This window comes from Barbus barbus, assembly GCF_936440315.1.
Source record: "Barbus barbus genome assembly, chromosome: 19".
In the NCBI taxonomy this organism is placed as follows: Eukaryota; Metazoa; Chordata; class Actinopteri; order Cypriniformes; family Cyprinidae; genus Barbus; species Barbus barbus.
In genome coordinates this window covers 24,774,658-24,791,319 of record NC_136747.1, presented here as the reverse complement: position 1 = coordinate 24,791,319, position 16,662 = coordinate 24,774,658, and the positions used below count along the sequence as shown (strand labels likewise).

At 37.2% G+C, this 16,662-nt stretch overlaps 2 protein-coding genes across 7 annotated transcripts; one reads left to right on the top strand and one right to left on the bottom strand.

Moving 5' to 3' along the window:
* Positions 1-542: 542 nt before the first annotated feature.
* On the bottom strand, positions 543-3,245 carry LOC306884995 (uncharacterized protein). Of its 5 annotated transcripts, none has more exons than XM_079441296.1 (7): positions 3,174-3,200; positions 2,919-3,087; positions 2,593-2,739; positions 2,070-2,126; positions 1,932-1,960; positions 1,693-1,846; positions 544-1,596 (listed from the first exon to the last, which is right to left on the bottom strand). In XM_079441296.1, the coding sequence occupies exons 5-7, from the start codon at positions 1,956-1,958 to the stop codon at positions 1,385-1,387; spliced, it is 393 nt and encodes a 130-aa protein (XP_079297422.1). In that variant the 5' UTR covers positions 1,959-1,960; positions 2,070-2,126; positions 2,593-2,739; positions 2,919-3,087; positions 3,174-3,200; the 3' UTR covers positions 544-1,384. The 5 variants fall into 5 exon arrangements, 4 of the variants coding, with proteins under 4 accessions (XP_079297420.1, XP_079297422.1, XP_079297423.1 ...); XM_079441297.1 differs by having other exon boundaries at positions 2,919-2,995; positions 3,174-3,195; XM_079441294.1 differs by lacking the exon at positions 1,932-1,960 and having other exon boundaries at positions 543-1,596; positions 3,174-3,245.
* Positions 3,246-3,366: 121 nt separating this feature from the next.
* On the top strand, positions 3,367-16,123 carry LOC306884956 (CMP-N-acetylneuraminate-beta-galactosamide-alpha-2,3-sialyltransferase 2-like). Of its 2 annotated transcripts, XM_079441227.1 has the most exons (8): positions 3,377-3,440; positions 5,612-5,747; positions 5,837-5,999; positions 7,649-7,842; positions 7,926-8,105; positions 14,712-14,757; positions 15,170-15,295; positions 15,401-16,123. In XM_079441227.1, the coding sequence occupies exons 3-8, from the start codon at positions 5,838-5,840 to the stop codon at positions 15,566-15,568; spliced, it is 876 nt and encodes a 291-aa protein (XP_079297353.1). In that variant the 5' UTR covers positions 3,377-3,440; positions 5,612-5,747; position 5,837; the 3' UTR covers positions 15,569-16,123. The 2 variants fall into 2 exon arrangements, with proteins under 2 accessions (XP_079297352.1, XP_079297353.1); XM_079441226.1 differs by having other exon boundaries at positions 3,367-3,440; positions 5,612-5,999.
* The last annotated feature ends 539 nt before the right edge of the window (positions 16,124-16,662 follow it).

Here is a 16,662-nt window from a genome sequence, read left to right as displayed (position 1 = left end):
ATTGCATTGCGGTCTTTGAACCTATGACTTGTAGCTATTTGTCAATTGTTCTAAAACAATGATGGCGAGAATCAAAATACTCAGGTTGTCCACACCGTAGATGTCAATACTTTTAAAGAGAAGCGAGTTATTTGTATGACCAATTTAATCTGCTCTAACCAGTTGCACACCCTACGCCCTCCTATTATTTACGATCAAGCAATTAGAGATAACTGCAGGCTGGAGCAATGGGCGTGTCGTAAGGTCGGAAAGGAATGGGGTGTGCCGTTGCAGTAAGGTCTTTACAATTGGATGATCCGCGCAAAAGCAGGCCATAAACTTAATCACTATTGGCCAACAAATAATTATACAAGACCAAATACATTTCTTTCACTGTAAAAATAGCAATAATTATATTGAGAATACATTGACGTACGTTACTTTAGAATCCTTCTGTATGGCGCGGATTACATGACGTCATCACCACCGCGACTTTTTTAGGATCAATCATTAAAAAACATTCATACTGTTTGTGACAAATGCACTTTTTGTAACACAACATTTGAAGATATTGAACATTTATTTTTGTTTTGCCCTTTTTCGATTTCTTTTTGGACTGACTTTAAAATAGATATGACAAACAAATGTGCCTTAATTTAGAACCTTATGACATTTTACTTTGTTTCCAAAACCCATATTTTTCTGAAAAACAAAATTACATAAATTATTTTGGCAAAGTTTTATATTCAGAAGACAAAATTAACTCAAAAGAAACCCTCCTATATGACCTTTTATAACACTGATCTCACAGTATACTTTGAAACCATTTCAAACATGAGATCACAAAACAAAAAGTTTTTGAAAATATCTATAACAGTCTTGATATGAACTTTTATTTTTGTATTATGTTCATTTTATACTTCAGTTGTTATTGTTATTCCCTGGTTTACACATTTTGAGCTGTATTTACAATGTATTCATCTTGTTTTTTTTATTGCATTATACTTGAAATGTCTGTACATGAACTAAATAATAAAATCATTAAAAACTAATTATTTTAAAGAAAAAAAAATGTCTCCTGACACTATTAAAGTCATACTAGTTTTGTACTTTCATTTTAAGTACATACAAACTAAAAGTAAATGTTATTTTTATAATAATGGTACAGCAAATGTTTTTGCTGTATAAAAGGCATACATATACATGTTTGATCAAACACTCACCATATAATTATAAAATGAAGTAAAAACGGTTTAATAAACTCCTTTTAAGCGACATTAATCAATTAAGCAAAACGAACACCATTTCATCCAAAAAACATTTTTGTTGTCATCTTTACAAATAATGTTTTGAAACGTCAATTGAATTTGTCAAAGGCTTGTGTTCCAAGTCAAAACTCATTCCTTCACTGATTCATACTGTAGTAGCAGTCCATAGAACAGAAGCCATCAAACTCTTTGTCTGAATAGAACGCAGTGAAGACCCCCTTCTTTCCACTGACGCAATATCCAGTGGTGTTTTTGTAGAGGAATCCACAGGCATCACACCTGGTGAGCTTAAACTCCACCCTATATTCCTCCCTCACATCCAGATTGACTGACTTCCAGTCAACGATACCTACAAGATAAAAGAAAAAATAAATTTTTAATGCAAAAAATGAATTTAATATATTATCTTAACTTGTTCATTTCATAAAGTACTACTTATACATACTGTCCAGCCAGGCAAAGTGAGCTTTTTTAAGAAAACCTGGATGGTGGACTGTTTCATTAAACTTTTTGCACACTAGTGACAGAGTGTGAAAGGCTTTGTCTCCTCCTTCATAAACAACATCAAGAAGAATGTGACTGAGCACCTCTGGTGGTAGCTGGAAATAAAAATATGGAAAAACTATTTTAAAATATTACATTACTCCCATTTTTTTTTTTAGAAGAATTAATATTCAACAGTACATCAGCAAGGCCTCCTGTTGGGTCCATGGCTGAAAAAAAAAAAAAAAAAAAAAAAAAAAAAAAAAAAAAGTTAATTTTCACTGGCCATTTTTTTTTTATTAAATATTTTTAAGTTATATTTCAAACTGTTTAACATACCAGTTTTGACTTCACATGGGCCTTCAACCTCAGCATCTTTCCTGTGCCTTTTCCAATCTGTAGAGGGGAGAGAGAGAGAGAGAGGGAGAGAGAGAGAGAGAGAGAGACAGACAGAGACAGAGAGAGAGAAAGAGAGAGAAAGAGAGAGAAAGAGAGAGAAAGAGAGAGAAAGAGAGAGAAAGAGAGAGAAAGAGAGAGAAAGAGAGAGAAAAAAATGCTAAAATGTCATTACTTTAAATTTATATTAGAATTTATCCTGAGTCTTCAAGTAGCAGTACACACCACCATTTCCTTATTCTTGACATGTTAGCCTTGAAAAAAAAATGACTACAATGTTTAAAATTATGTTTTTGTACTGGCTTGCAAAACAAATGTGTTGAACAAAGATCTGAAGACGCACCTCTGAAAAGTCAAAAGCCACCCCCAGAGAAATGTACAGGCCATACTGAAATTCAAAGGCTACTTGTTTAGGCCTTTTTTTATTTGGTTTCTAAATTAAACTGATGTTACTGTCCAAACTCACCATGAGCACAAAGACTCCACAATTATTGGAGAAATGCTGCATTGGAATCTCCTGGATTAGGTTTGCAAGCAAATCAAGAAATGGAAAAAAGTAAGCAAGCAGTGGAAGCTTTTCTGCATTCCAAGTGGCGGTCAAAGATGATCAAATCTATAAGAATAATAAACAAAAAACAACATTTAAAATAGGAAAATTCATATATAAAGCAAAACATGTTTGACATAAGTTTCCAATTATGATATGTAACATCACCGTTCACATTATTATCTATAACCTTAAGTTATCTGTAAGGTAACAGGCATGCATATCACAACTGAACTTATACTTACGTTCATCACGAACCGCGCGAAGTCTGTGGCTTTGCAAATGACTATGCATCTTGTGTATTTCACATGGTCTAAAAACTCTGATTACACAAAACGGACATCGATATAAATTGGCGACTCTGAAGTCTTCAATGCAAACGCAGTCATTGCTTCGTCTCACTGTAATATGTGTCTGTCAATAAAAATTAAATAATTATCAAAGCTGAAAGATCTAACGCAAAGAAAACAACAAATTATGATATGGTATACATGCATTACCTCCGCCATCTTCTTTCAGTCTAAAGGAGTTTTTTTAGCAAACGGAAAGGACGTATAAGTATGGTTACTACTGATTGGCCATCGCAGTAGCCGGGAGGAAACTCCTTTCACCAATGAGAAACCTTTCGACACGCCCCTTACATTTCGACACGCCCCTTACCTTTCGACACGCCCATTACTCCAAGCTGCAGCTACCTGTCTCAGATCAAGCAATTAGAGGTCCACAGACAAGAACAACGTCGCTGAATTCAAAGCTGAACACTAAATGTGAGTAAATGTTTTCTTTTTGGTAGTTGTCTTGTTTAATGTGCTTTATCTGAATAATTAAATGATCAAAGATCACGTCACATGAGGGGTAGCGTTTAATCACCCTATTTAGTAGGTGTTCATTTAGTTAAATCAATGAAATTCACAATCAGCCTCGGATGACAGATTTAATACAGCGAATAATAAGGCGCTAATCTGATTATTCAAAAGACAGAATAGATTTTATAACAAACATTTACTCACCCAATGTGTTGTACAGGTAAACTGATGCCAATGTTTGTTCCTTATGATTTATTTTAGAAATAGAGTATAGGGATACAATGTAAAGCTTTTGGGGAGTAGTAGCCTATAACATCCGTTGAACATAATTAAAAAAAAAAAAAAATCTAGTTTTAAACATGTGGCAAATCTGAAATGCTTTAAAATTACTTTTAAGTGGACGGAGTATATTTGAGACGTGTACAGTTGAAACACCTTAAATAACTTGCGTACACAAGAACCCCGGGCGGTGATTTTTGCTCCACACGTCTGTATTAGTGTTCTCTTTGATCGTAGGAAATTTGAAATGTGTGCGTCTTTCCAAGATATCAGCAAAGGTTGTTTTTTTTCCAAGGTGAAATTTTCATTTCTCCATGTCCCTTCCAGCTTATTATTTTATGATTGTTAAACTTAAATGTCATTGCAAACGTTACCCTGTGCTCTAAAAATAGACATATTTCATGACATTGTTCCATGTCTTTTTTTAGGGGTAGGGTTATAGAACATACGGGTATGTAGGCTATATTGTTATTTTTACTGTTATGTTTACATTTGCCATATATTTTGGTAGTGTTAAATATTTGTTCCTGTTTTGTTTAACTGAATCTGAATTAAATAAAATGCTTTTGAGCATTAAGAATGGGTGTCTCAACTGTACCATGTACTGTTTCAACTGTAAACCATATGGGTACAGTCAGAGGCGTCGTGCCCATTCAGATTTTTGAGCCAAGTGGATTTTGAATGCAGCTTCCAAAAGACAAAAAATAGCTGATCAATATTTTCTATATTTAATTCAGTCACACCGGCGCGATTGGATAATTCAGTGAGTCTTGCTGCTTAATTCAAAACTAGATCAACTAACATAATCTATAAAGGTGAGAATCAAGATATTTCATGATATAGTTAATGCATTTGGGAATGTTTCGAATAAAAAGGAAAAAAATAAAATAAAACGCATGCTGTTGTGGCTGCTGTGTGTCACATGAGGACCCCCCCACACAACTAGTGCCCCCTCAAAATTAATGAGTTCATAACGCCCCTGGGTACAGTTGAGACAAAAATGCACCTCATGTTTATGAGCTAATTGTGGAAAATATAAACTACTTATGGCTATTATCAATTTATGATATTTTAGTACACAAGCAAAATAAATATCATGTGAAATCATGTCACTTCATTTCGTGTAGTGATGAAAAAAGCAGAAAGTGTCTCTACTGTACTCAGTCTACCCTATTTTAATTTAGGCAAGTCTTGAAATTTGCTTAAAGCGGCTAAACAGATACAGCTACAACCGGAAATTAATAAAAAACGATTGTGTTTTATTAACGTCAACATCTATCCCAAACCTAAACCTACCCTTACAATAATGTAAAAACAGTACGGTACAACTGGGCTAATGGCGCCCCAGGGTAAAAGGCGCCTTTTGATATTATTTTCATCTAAGCCACTAGATGGCACAAAAACATGCATTAGCACTTTCCAAAACATTCCCTTTACAAGATGCATGCGTGTATTTATCTGATCTTTGCGATCGCACACAGTAGCACATTGATTCTGAATGTGAATAACAATTTTTTTCTTAAGGTGGGCCTTTAGCCCTGTTTTATACCCTAATTATTGATGTACAATGTTACAAAAATTAGCCTATTGATGTGCACGTGCCCAGTAGCTGCAGCTGTATCCCTTCTAGACTTAAAGGGATAGTTCACCCAAAAATTAAAAGTCTGTCATTAATTACTGACCCTCATGTCGTCACAAACCCACCTCCATTCATTGGTGTGATTGTCCTGCATGTAAACAACGCATGCGTGTGGTGCTGCTGATGTAGAACATACATGAGAAGTCAGTCTATTACTCTTCCTCTAACCCTTCATTCCTATAAAGAAATGTCTTTATTGTCATTTATTGCTCAGGTTCTTGCAGCTGATCTCATAAGGTGCAGAAAGCTGCAAGAGGAATCAACTGGAATCACCTCGACCTCAGTCTGGTCCAACATCAGAGAGTAGAAGCCCCTCAGCATTCAAAATGCACCGGAGTAAATATGTAAAGGTCATCTTGGTTTTGTTAAGCGCCACCATCTTTACTGTGACCATACATAAAGTTCCTTATGGAATTATTAAAGATTTGGTGAACAATAGCATGGTGGAGCGGCTCTTTCATGAAGAACCCTGTGCTTGTATGGAGCGCTGTTTGGCTGCGAGTGATGACGAGTGGTTTACTGAACATTTCAGAAAAGATGTCCCACCAGTGCTCTCTCTCAATAACAGCATCCTCCCTCACCACATCCTTAAGTGGTGGCAGGTACTGACTTAATGTGTTTCTCATTTGATACTTCAGCCCACTTCAGTGTACAGTAAGCTGGTCTGTAGAGCAATTCAGAATTTAAAGCTGCAGTCCGTAAATTTTGCCTCTTTGTCGCCATCTATGCTTGAAAACCTGGAATTGCAGTTACTTGCGGAATTATCTTGCTTGCATGGGGTGGTACTCTGGCACAGCTCCAGCGCAGATGAATCTAATGTTTTGAGGTGAATGTCTGGCAGTGAGTCACCGCACCGGTGTGGATATTTACTGTACTTCGCAATCACATATTCTAGCGTACGTCTTGGAATATATGAAGAATTTTCACTGGATATTGTCGTCTGAACAAGTATGTTACAAGTCAGTCATGTTTGATCTGACCGACTGAGGATAAAAGCATTACAATAAATCGCTTTGGTGATTTAATCTAAAGATCGGTTAGCTCATATCACATCACACCGTGCAAATTATTATTATTGTTATACTTCATTCTCTTATTAAACACATTAGCATTGCGTGACTATAAGTATAGTGTGTATGAGCATGTAGATTTCAATTTCTTTACAGTTGTCATACCGTTCAAATTTCATATTAAGAAATTCTTTTAACCCAAAAAGCAAACTATGCTCCTTTCGAACTGGTTTTCTTTAAAATACAAATCTTGTGTAAACTCAGGCTATCTGTAATCAGAAGCACATTTAAAACTGGAATATAATTTAATTTCATTCACATGTTCATAAACATATAATCCTTTCTGGATTACAATCTGCCATCAAAATTATACATTTAATTATTCTAGCTGCTGTGAGAAAAGGCTATAAACGATACGGAACCTGCGTGCTATAGCCTATTAGCCGGGACAACTTCTTTATGTTTACAGACGTAATGCATTTCCCGCGAAAACCTACCCGTACCACTCAAATTAGAAAACATTATTACAAGCTAACCGTTGTGAATCGGGCTAAAGTAAGGCAACAGTTTTCAACACTGGCTGGTTATGTACTTGCTCAAATATTGATTTTGGATAATTTTTAACCAAAAAAAGTTACGGACTGCAGCTTTAATTGAGAATGCTTTTAAATGATATCTAAGACATCCTTTTATTTCATGGAGCCATTACTTCAGTCTTCAGTGTCAAGCGATTAAGCAGAAATCATTCTTGTGTGCTGATTCATTGTGGAAGCACCCTGACATCTTCAAAATTGAGCTAAATGACACGCACACAAAAAAACAAGTTCTTATAAAGTCCATTGTGTTGTTTTGAATTTCTTTGAATTTCAGTCCAGTACATTTTAATCAAATTATTTTAGGTGTGGCCAGTTCCATTCATAACACGTTGAATAGAAGTCAGTTCTTTAAATTCTTGACTGTAAAAGGAGAACAAGGAAGAATAATATGTGTATTTATTTCAAATATGAAATATACATATGCATATTTAATTTATTTAATGTATAGTTAATTTTTTTCTGGACAAAATCTTACTGACCTCAAACTTTTGAATGGTAGTACATATGCATCTTTTAACTAATTAGCTACTTGAATGTCATTAGTGTTAGTTTATATAAAATGTTCATGTTGATTTTTATTTGATTCTGGTTTCGTGCTGAAGTGTACTTTCCTAAGTCACTTATTTGTTTTTAATCTATTCACAGTCTCTACAATCTACAAGGAGCAAAACTAATTACTCCCAAGTGATTAAGGAGCTGTTTTCTATCATTCCTGGAGAGGAACAGTACAGAGATGCCGGCCCGTCCCGCTGTCGAACCTGTGCTGTGGTGGGGAACTCTGGGAACCTTTTAGGATCATACTATGGTCCTGTTATAGACAACCACGATTTTGTGTTCAGGTAAACTTTTATTTTCAAGACTCTATATAATCAAGAAGCTAATTATGATAGAGACTATCATTTTACAATTCTGATTTCCACAGGATGAATAAGGCAACAGTTCAAGGCTATGAGAAAGATGTGGGATCCAGGACGACCCATCATATCATGTACCCAGAAAGTGCCATCCATCTGGACAACGACACACACCTGGTGCTGTTGCCCTTCAAAACACTAGATATCCAGTGGGTCACCAGTGCTCTAACTGATGGATCTATCAAACGGTGAGAGAACATCATGAAAACGAGGGCACATTTGACCACAAAATGAAAAGAATGTTATTTTTATATTATATATTTATAAATATTTTGAATAAAGAAAATGAAGTTTATTTTTAAAACCATTTTCATCACAGTTAAACATTTTTTCCAGAGTTCAGGATGCATCCTCACAATGGTTCCAGATGTGTATATATACTTAAATTAGCTACAATGTTTTTCTGTTTACACATCATTAAGCCATGATGTGTAAATTGTGAATAATTCACAATTTAAGTTGAAAGGATTACCTGCACAGCTCCTAGTTATGAAAGAACCAATATGACCGTGTTTCCTGGTGAGAACCTTATCTGATATTCATATCTCTTATGGTGATGTTATATTTCTCAAGATGGCTTTGCTCAAGTTTCTCAAGATGGCGCCACTCAAGGCAGCCATGGTGCTTCGCTATCCAGTTGCTTTAGTGTTTTTGTTAGTTTTTCCAGTTTTTTGTTTCTCAAACACGATCAGTTATTCCAGAGAAGAACCGCTGAACATTTGGCAGAACACACCACAAAATCTCCTACCAGTTTTTGATTATTCGGAAGTCACAGAGACTGTAACTTCATATATCAGTTACTGCGAGGATATATGCATTCCCACCAGGACTTATGTAACATTCAACAATGATAAGCCATGGTTTACAACAAAACTCAGACACCTTCGTCATGCCAAAGAGGACACCTACAGAAATGGGGACAGAGTCTTGTACAATCAAGCCAGGAACACACTTAATAAGGAGATTAGAGTGACTAAAAGGACCTACGCTAAAAAGCTGGAAGATCAGTTCACTTCCAATGGCTTCACTTCAGTGTGGAAAGGCCTGAATTCATCATCAAGTACAGGACACCATCCCCAAGCACTGAGGTGAATCAACAACTTGCTGAAGACCTGAATGAGTTTTATTGTAGATTTGAAACCCCCCACACCCATCCTGACCATCTCGCTACATAACCGTTAACACCTCCAGCAAACCCCCTCTCCCCCACTCCTGTACTTCAGATCAGTGAAGAAGAAGTGCACCAGGTCTTCATAAAGAACAAGAGAAGGAAGGCACCAGGCCCGGATGGTGTAACGCCAGCCTGTCTGAAAACCTGTGCTGACCAGCTGGCCCCCATCTTCACACAGATCTTCAACAGATCACTGGAGCTTTGCGAAGTCCCCTCATGCTTCAAATGCTCCACCATCATCCCCGTCCCAAAGAAACCCAAGATAACAGGAATTAATGACTGCAGACCTGTGGCTCTAATATCTGTCGTCATGAAGTTATTTGAAAAATTAGTTCTGACTTATCTGAAGAACATCACTGGACCCTTACTGGACCCCCTGCAGTTTGCTTACCGAGCAAACAGGTCCATGGATGATGCAGTCAACATGGGCCTGCATTACATCTTTCAACACCTGGACAAATCAGGGACTTATGTGAGGATCCTGTTTATGGACTTTAGTTCGGACTTCAACACCATCATCCCTACACTCCTCCAGACCAAACTAACCCAGCTCTCTGTCCCTAGCTCTATCTGTCAGTGACTCACCAGCTTTCTGACCGATAGGCAGCAACTAGTGAGTCTGGGGAAATTCATGTCAAACAGCCACTCCACCATCAATGGTGCCCCTCAGGGATGTGTTCTGTCCCCACTGCTCTTCTCCCTGTACACCAACGGCTGCACCTCTAAAGACCCCTCTGTCAAGCTCCTGAAGTTTGCAGAAAACACCCCACTCATCGGCCTCATCCAGGACGGTGACGAGTCTGCCATCAGACAGGAGGTTAAAGAGCTGGCTGTCTTGTGCAGTCTCAACAACCTGGAGCTCAACACGCTCAAAACAATGGAGATGATTGTGGACTTCAGGAGAAACCCCCCTGCACTCTCCCCACTCACCATCATAGACAGCACTGTTACTGCAGGGGAGACATTCAAGTTCCTGGGATCCATCATTTCTCAGGACCTGAATTGGGACACTCACATCAACTGCATTGTAAAAAAAGCCCAACAAAGGTTGTACTTCCTTCGCCAGCTGAGAAAATTTAACCTGCCACAGGTGCTGCGGAAACAGTTCTACTCAGCCGTCATTGAGTCTGTGTTGTGCACTTCAATAACTGTCTGGTTTGGCTCAGCTACAAAATCAGGGATCAAAAGACTACAGAGAACGGTTCGGACTGCTGAACAGATTTTCGGTGGCCCCTGCCCACCCTTCAAGAACTGTATACATCCAGATTGAGGAAAAGGGCTCAGAAAATCACTCTGGATTTCTCACATCCAAGTCATCCCGTTTTTGAACTTTTTCCATCTGGCCGGTGCTACAGAGCCCCAATTACCAGGACAGCCAGGCACAAGTTTCTTCCCCAGGCAATCCAATTTATGAAAAGTTAAATACCCCCCCCCCCCCCCCCCCCCCCATTATGCAATAACAATGTGCAATAACCTTATATTTATTTGCTACCACTTCCATCCTAGTACATCCCTGCATCTCCTTTTATTCTATTCCATTATATCATCTATAGCACAACTGTACATGCAATTTATTTAATTTTTATTATCTATGTGTCATTGTTTTTTCTGTGAACTGGAAGCTTATGACACTAAAACAAATTCCTTGTATATGCGCAAACATACTTGGCAATAAAACCTCTTTCTGATTCTGATTTCTTTAATAGTCTTTTCCATAGTCAGTCTTTGCACGACAGTGGAAGTCTGCATTTCACACGTGATAACATCTAACTCACTGCTGCAGTGTCACACGTTATCTCAACCAAGACCATGATTCGTGTTTGCCACATAGCTGACTTCTCAGAATAACACTGCATATCAGAGCCCATCACATATTTGACATCAAGAGTTTTAATAATTCCTCTTTATTTCTTTTTTTGATCATGCCATAAATGCATCTAAACAACAAAGTGCTGCGTTTAATTTTTCAGATTAATAAATAAATAATTGTTACATACACACACCCACCAACCCACCCACAAACACAAACAGAGTTAGGTATATATTTGGACATTTTGGATATATGAAAAATATTTGCGTAATTTTCATAATTTTATCTCTGTATGCCACCAGAATAGAATTAAAAATAAAACAATGAAGATGAAATTGATGTGCAGACTTTAAGTTTTAATTCAAGGGACTGAACAAACATGCATGAAATGCATGCACAATCGGCTTGAGATCAGGAGATTGACTCGGCCATTGCAGAATATTCCACTTCAAAAACTTCACCTTCCAAAAACTCCTGGGTTGCTTTTGCTGTATGCTTTGGGTCATCATGGATTTGTACTTTGAAATGCCGTCCAATCAACTTTGCTCCATTTGACTGAATCTGGGCAGAGAGATATACACTTCAGACTTCTTCTGGCTGCTTCTGTCTTCTGTCACGTCATCACTAAACATCAGTAACCCTGTGCCATGCATGCTCATGTCAGCACACTGCTCCACAATGTTTCACAGATGATGTTGTATGCTTTGGATCATGCGCTGTGTTTTCCTCCTGCCATTCTGGTACAGATTGATCTTAATTTCAGCTGTCTAAAGAATGCTTTTCCAGAAGTGAACTGGCTGTTTTTTTGGAAAAGTCTAATCTGGCCTGGTTTGCACCTTGTGGTGAACCCTCTGTATTTGCTCTCATGTAGTCCTCCTTGATTGTGGACTTTGACAGTGACAGGTCTACCTCCCAGAGAGTATCCTTCTCTTGGCTGGATGTTGTGAAAAGGTTTTTCTTTACCATCGAGAGGATTCTCCAATCATCCAGCACTGTTGTCCTCCTTGGATGTCCAGGTCTTTTTATGTTGCTGAGCTCATTAGTGAGTTTTTTGTTTTTCTCAGAATGTACCAAACTGTTGATTTGGCCACTCATAATGTTCCTGCTATCTATCTGATGGATTTGTTTTGTTTTTGAAGCCTAACAACAGTCTGTTTCACTTGTATGGAGAGATCCTTTGACCACATGATGTGGGTTCACAGCAACAGCTTCCAAATGCAAATGGCACACTTAGAATCAACTCCAGACCTTTTACCTGCTTAATTGATGTAGAAATAACAAAGTAATAGCCCACATATGTCTGTGATAGAAGCTTTTGCGTCAATTGTCCAATTATTTATGGTTCCTTAAAAAAGAGGGAGGTACATATTGTAGTGTTTGGACCAACCAGAAACCCAATTATTTGTTATATTTAATAAATAATCTCTAACACCCCCTCACCCAACCAAAGAGCCAGCTATGAGGGTCTACGGACCCTTCACCCAAAATGCAGCTAACACCTCAAAAAGGCAGAACGGGCCTCTGGTTCCATTGCAACCAATGCTAATAACACTGGTTTTATTGCCCAAAGGAATGTGGGCAGAGCAGTTCTCAATTCATTTACACATTGGAAAGACACACAATGCCATAGAAATGGACTCTCCCCTATTCATTCAGAGACAAACCTTTTTTAAACCTTCCCATCATACATATCCTCAGGTCATTGTGTATATTATTACTGTTCTTAGACATTGTCTTGTATTTTATACTGTTTTATGCATGCTTATGAGAGAACCACTCGTTCCTGTAATCTCACCTATACAATGTTTGGTCTCTTTGAATGTGTCTTCTGATGATCTAAATGAGAGTGTATAGTATATGTTGATACTTATGCAACGTATTAGTGTTCTAAGAATCTTTAGTAGTTTTTCATGAACACCCAATCCAGTTACACATGCAAATTACCATGCTCAAAGACAAAGAGTTGTAAACTTTCCCTCCGAAAGTGTAGATCTCCATTGATTCTTCAACCAAAGCAATTGTAATATTTCTATACCGGTATGGGGGATTAAAACCTACTATTCACATCTATATTTCTCAGAACAGATCCACAATAGACAATTCTATAATTACCTTTCTGTTGAATAGATGCTGAATGAAGTTTCAAGTCTCTCCTTCTGGTGTCTGTGCTAGTTCAGTCAAGTTCGGACCACTTGAAGCTCGAGATAAGGATTTATTCAGGCTCTGATAACTATTTATTTAATTAATTACTCAGAGACTGGATTTAAAGGTTTAACGAATCACCAATTCTGTGTCTGTTCCAGCCTCTCGGGTAGACAGAGAACGCGACCTTTCACCCAGATACTTCTCATAGCAGGGTTAACAGTTCAACAGTTCGACTACTACATCTCTAGACAGCAAGCATGCCTATCGCCATTTTTAAACTATGGAAAAATTACATTTAAACTATTAATTAAAAATTAAAAATCACATACACATTCGTAGACGTAGGTGTCTAAACCACACGCCTTGTATGCCTAGAAGGTGTGAACAACACCTTATGCCTCGGCTTTTAACTAGAAGTTCCATTCTGCAAATGCAAACCTACAAATGCAAAATGCATCCTCTTGTTAGCAACCGTCCTTTTGCAAAGCAAGCATAATAAACACGTAGCATTGATTAATTCAAAGCAATTCATATTTGTGCCCTATAAATATAGCACATACTTATGACATAGCATCTTGACATTTACACTTCTATGATAAAAGTTTGGAGTTCCATTGTTTCCAAATCATGTGTTAACATTTGTAACTCAGCATAAAACCCATACAAATTATCCTCTTTCTCATCAATCTCATTATTCTTTTGTTCAATGACTCTTGTTTTCTCATCAACTTCAGAATCTCTTAGTTTGAAACAGATCTTTTGATTTTCCAGTTCTGTCTTTGGCCCGCTTGCGACGATCCGCCTTCTGTTTCTTCTTATCCGCCTTACTCTGGTAGCGTTGAAACCCCTGGTCTAAAAGATCGTGAAAATCAATTTCTATTTTGTCTGACCGTCTTGTTTGGTTAGCAGAGGATTGATCAGGAAATTGCACATCATTATAGCCAATTAACCCAACACAATGCAAGTATCGTTCATTTAACTAAATGAAACAGAGGTTTAGTATAGGCTGTATACCCCGTTGTAGAATGGCACTGATGGTTTCACTCAAAGGTTAACCGATTCCTTTTCCATAGCTTCATTCCCTGTTTCTCTAATGATTCCTTTCATCCACTTGGCTCCCCTTTGTATGTACGCGTGATTGTATGTTTGTTTAGATTAGTTATGTGTTAGCGTTTAGTTAATAAAATCCTTGTGCACAAATTACATGAGTTTCTGATTCTGTCACTGCTTTGTGAATAATGTCCCTTTTTTGATTACGATCAAGCTATATGCAAATTCTAATGCATTAATACTGTAAGAAGGTTATTTTCTGTGGCCACAAAAATATCCTTCCTAAGAGATATGAAATTACACCGAATGTTCACTGGACGAACAGATTAGTTGATGACAATATTAATTCTGCTACAGTTACTACTGGCAGCTGATATAAATAATTGTAATTAATTATAATTTTAATTAATTGTAATTAAAGAGCTGTAATTCCTTAACCTTTCCTCCAATTATATATATATATAAATAAGCAAGATGTCTGTCTTTTGATTTTGATGTGACGTGTGATTGGAACATTGGTTTCGTACATCATATTTTGAATGACGTGTAGATATATTATATCGTCAATGATTTCTTGAATTGTTTTGACCCTTTTTCTCTTGTTGTATTACTCAACAGAACACGGTTTAAGGTTATAGACAAGCTACAAGCCAACAAGGACAAAGTAAGATCAGTATCTTCAGTTTGTTTTTTAACAATAAACCTTTCAATAAAAGAGTTCATTTAAAGAGCTTTGAATTGACATAACTGGGCAGAAGAAGATGCACTTTGTCTCTACAAACTCCACCAAGGAGACCTAACAGCTATGGAGACCAATGTTATGATACACAGACTAGGCATGAAATAATTGTACGATACATTCAATGGGAACCTTTTAGCATCACCATAATACTTGATGCTGTAAACACTTGTGCAGAAATGTTTCATTTTAAATCTTAACATTTCTTTGTTTAAAAGGTGTCAGAATCCTAAAACTTATGTTTATTATCAGGTTCTGAGTCCCAGATTTTCTCAGACTCTTTTAGACCCCATTGTATTTTCTAAAGTGGCTTATAATTGTCTTCTCATTCTTTCAGGTGATGGTTATGCACCCGGCTTTCATGCATTATGTGCACAACACTTGGCTGCACATTAAGTCTCGAAGATCTTATCCATCTACGGGTTTTCTTGTGCTAATATTCGCCATGCACATTTGTGATGAGGTAAAGCTCTTAGCAGTTACTTTCTGGGGTTTGTGGGCTGTGCACTAAAGTCATGTACTTTTGCTGATGTGTTTTTTGTTTGTTTCTTTGTTTTACTTTGCTTAGGTCAATGTGTTTGGCTTTGGTGCAAACAGTAAAGGCACCTGGGACCACTATTTCGAAAAAACACCCAAGTCTTTTAAACGCACTGGTAAACACAGTGGTGGGATTGAGCGTGAAACCGTCTTAGAACTTCACGAAAGGAGCCTGATTGATCTATACACGGGGTGGTGAAAAGGATAATGACATTAAGTAACACAATTATTTATTGATATTCACTTGTAGTTATGATGCATATATTATATAAATTTTGTCTCTGAAAGCTTTTGTGTGTGTGTGTGTTTTAAACTTAAAAACATTTTTTTTAGATAGCAATAATATTAATCAGTTGGGTGTGTTTGTATGCACAAGCAAGCAACATTTTTAATTTAATTTAATGTTAACTTTTGATTTGGAATGTAAATGCAACATTTTAAAATGAAAACTGTGATATACTCAAGGCAACATATTAAATGCACATACGTATAATTGTTTTTTCTCCAGTCCTTTCATTTTGGTGTGTTACTTGCACATGATCAATAATAGGATTGCACTATTAAACCATATACGTTCTTTAATTCTCTGTTAAATTCTGAAGATGAAGCTGCAATGTACACGAGGCATCTGCATGATGACAAATGAGTTGTGTATAAGCATTTGTTTTGCTGTCTAAGACATTGATATTTAAAACCTCAGTCTTCATTGTTCTGTTGTCATTGAATAAACAGAGAAAACAGAAGTTCATCAACTTGATAGTTAGTAATTTTCCATTTTGACTGAACTGTTACTTAAAGGTGCTACTTTTACCTGCATGACTCTTTCACAATCTTGCTGGTGTGTGTCACACCAGAATTATTTAGAAATGAGGAACAGTTTGATCAACATGCAAAAGAGCTGAATAATAAGACAAACAACACAAAGATGATAACAATCAAGGGATGAGGAAATTGGATGAACTAGAAACCAAACCTACCACAAACTAAAATACATCAGAACAGACAAAGCAAACAAGGTTGGCCTTTTGAGGAGGACACCGCCACCTCAGATGAGGAAGTGTGTGTGACCTCCCCTCAAATGAAATCTGGAGACGTAGTCAAGCAAAACAACAATGAATCTGACGAGGCTATATATGAAAGATTAAAACTGGCGCTGCTAGACCTGAGAGGACCAACAAGCGCGGATTGGAGCAGGATACTAGAAATTAAACAGGGAAGCAATGAGCCGTTTGAAACATACGCTGAACGTCTGTGGGTGACATACAAAGAACATTCCGGTCTAGAAAATGCAAG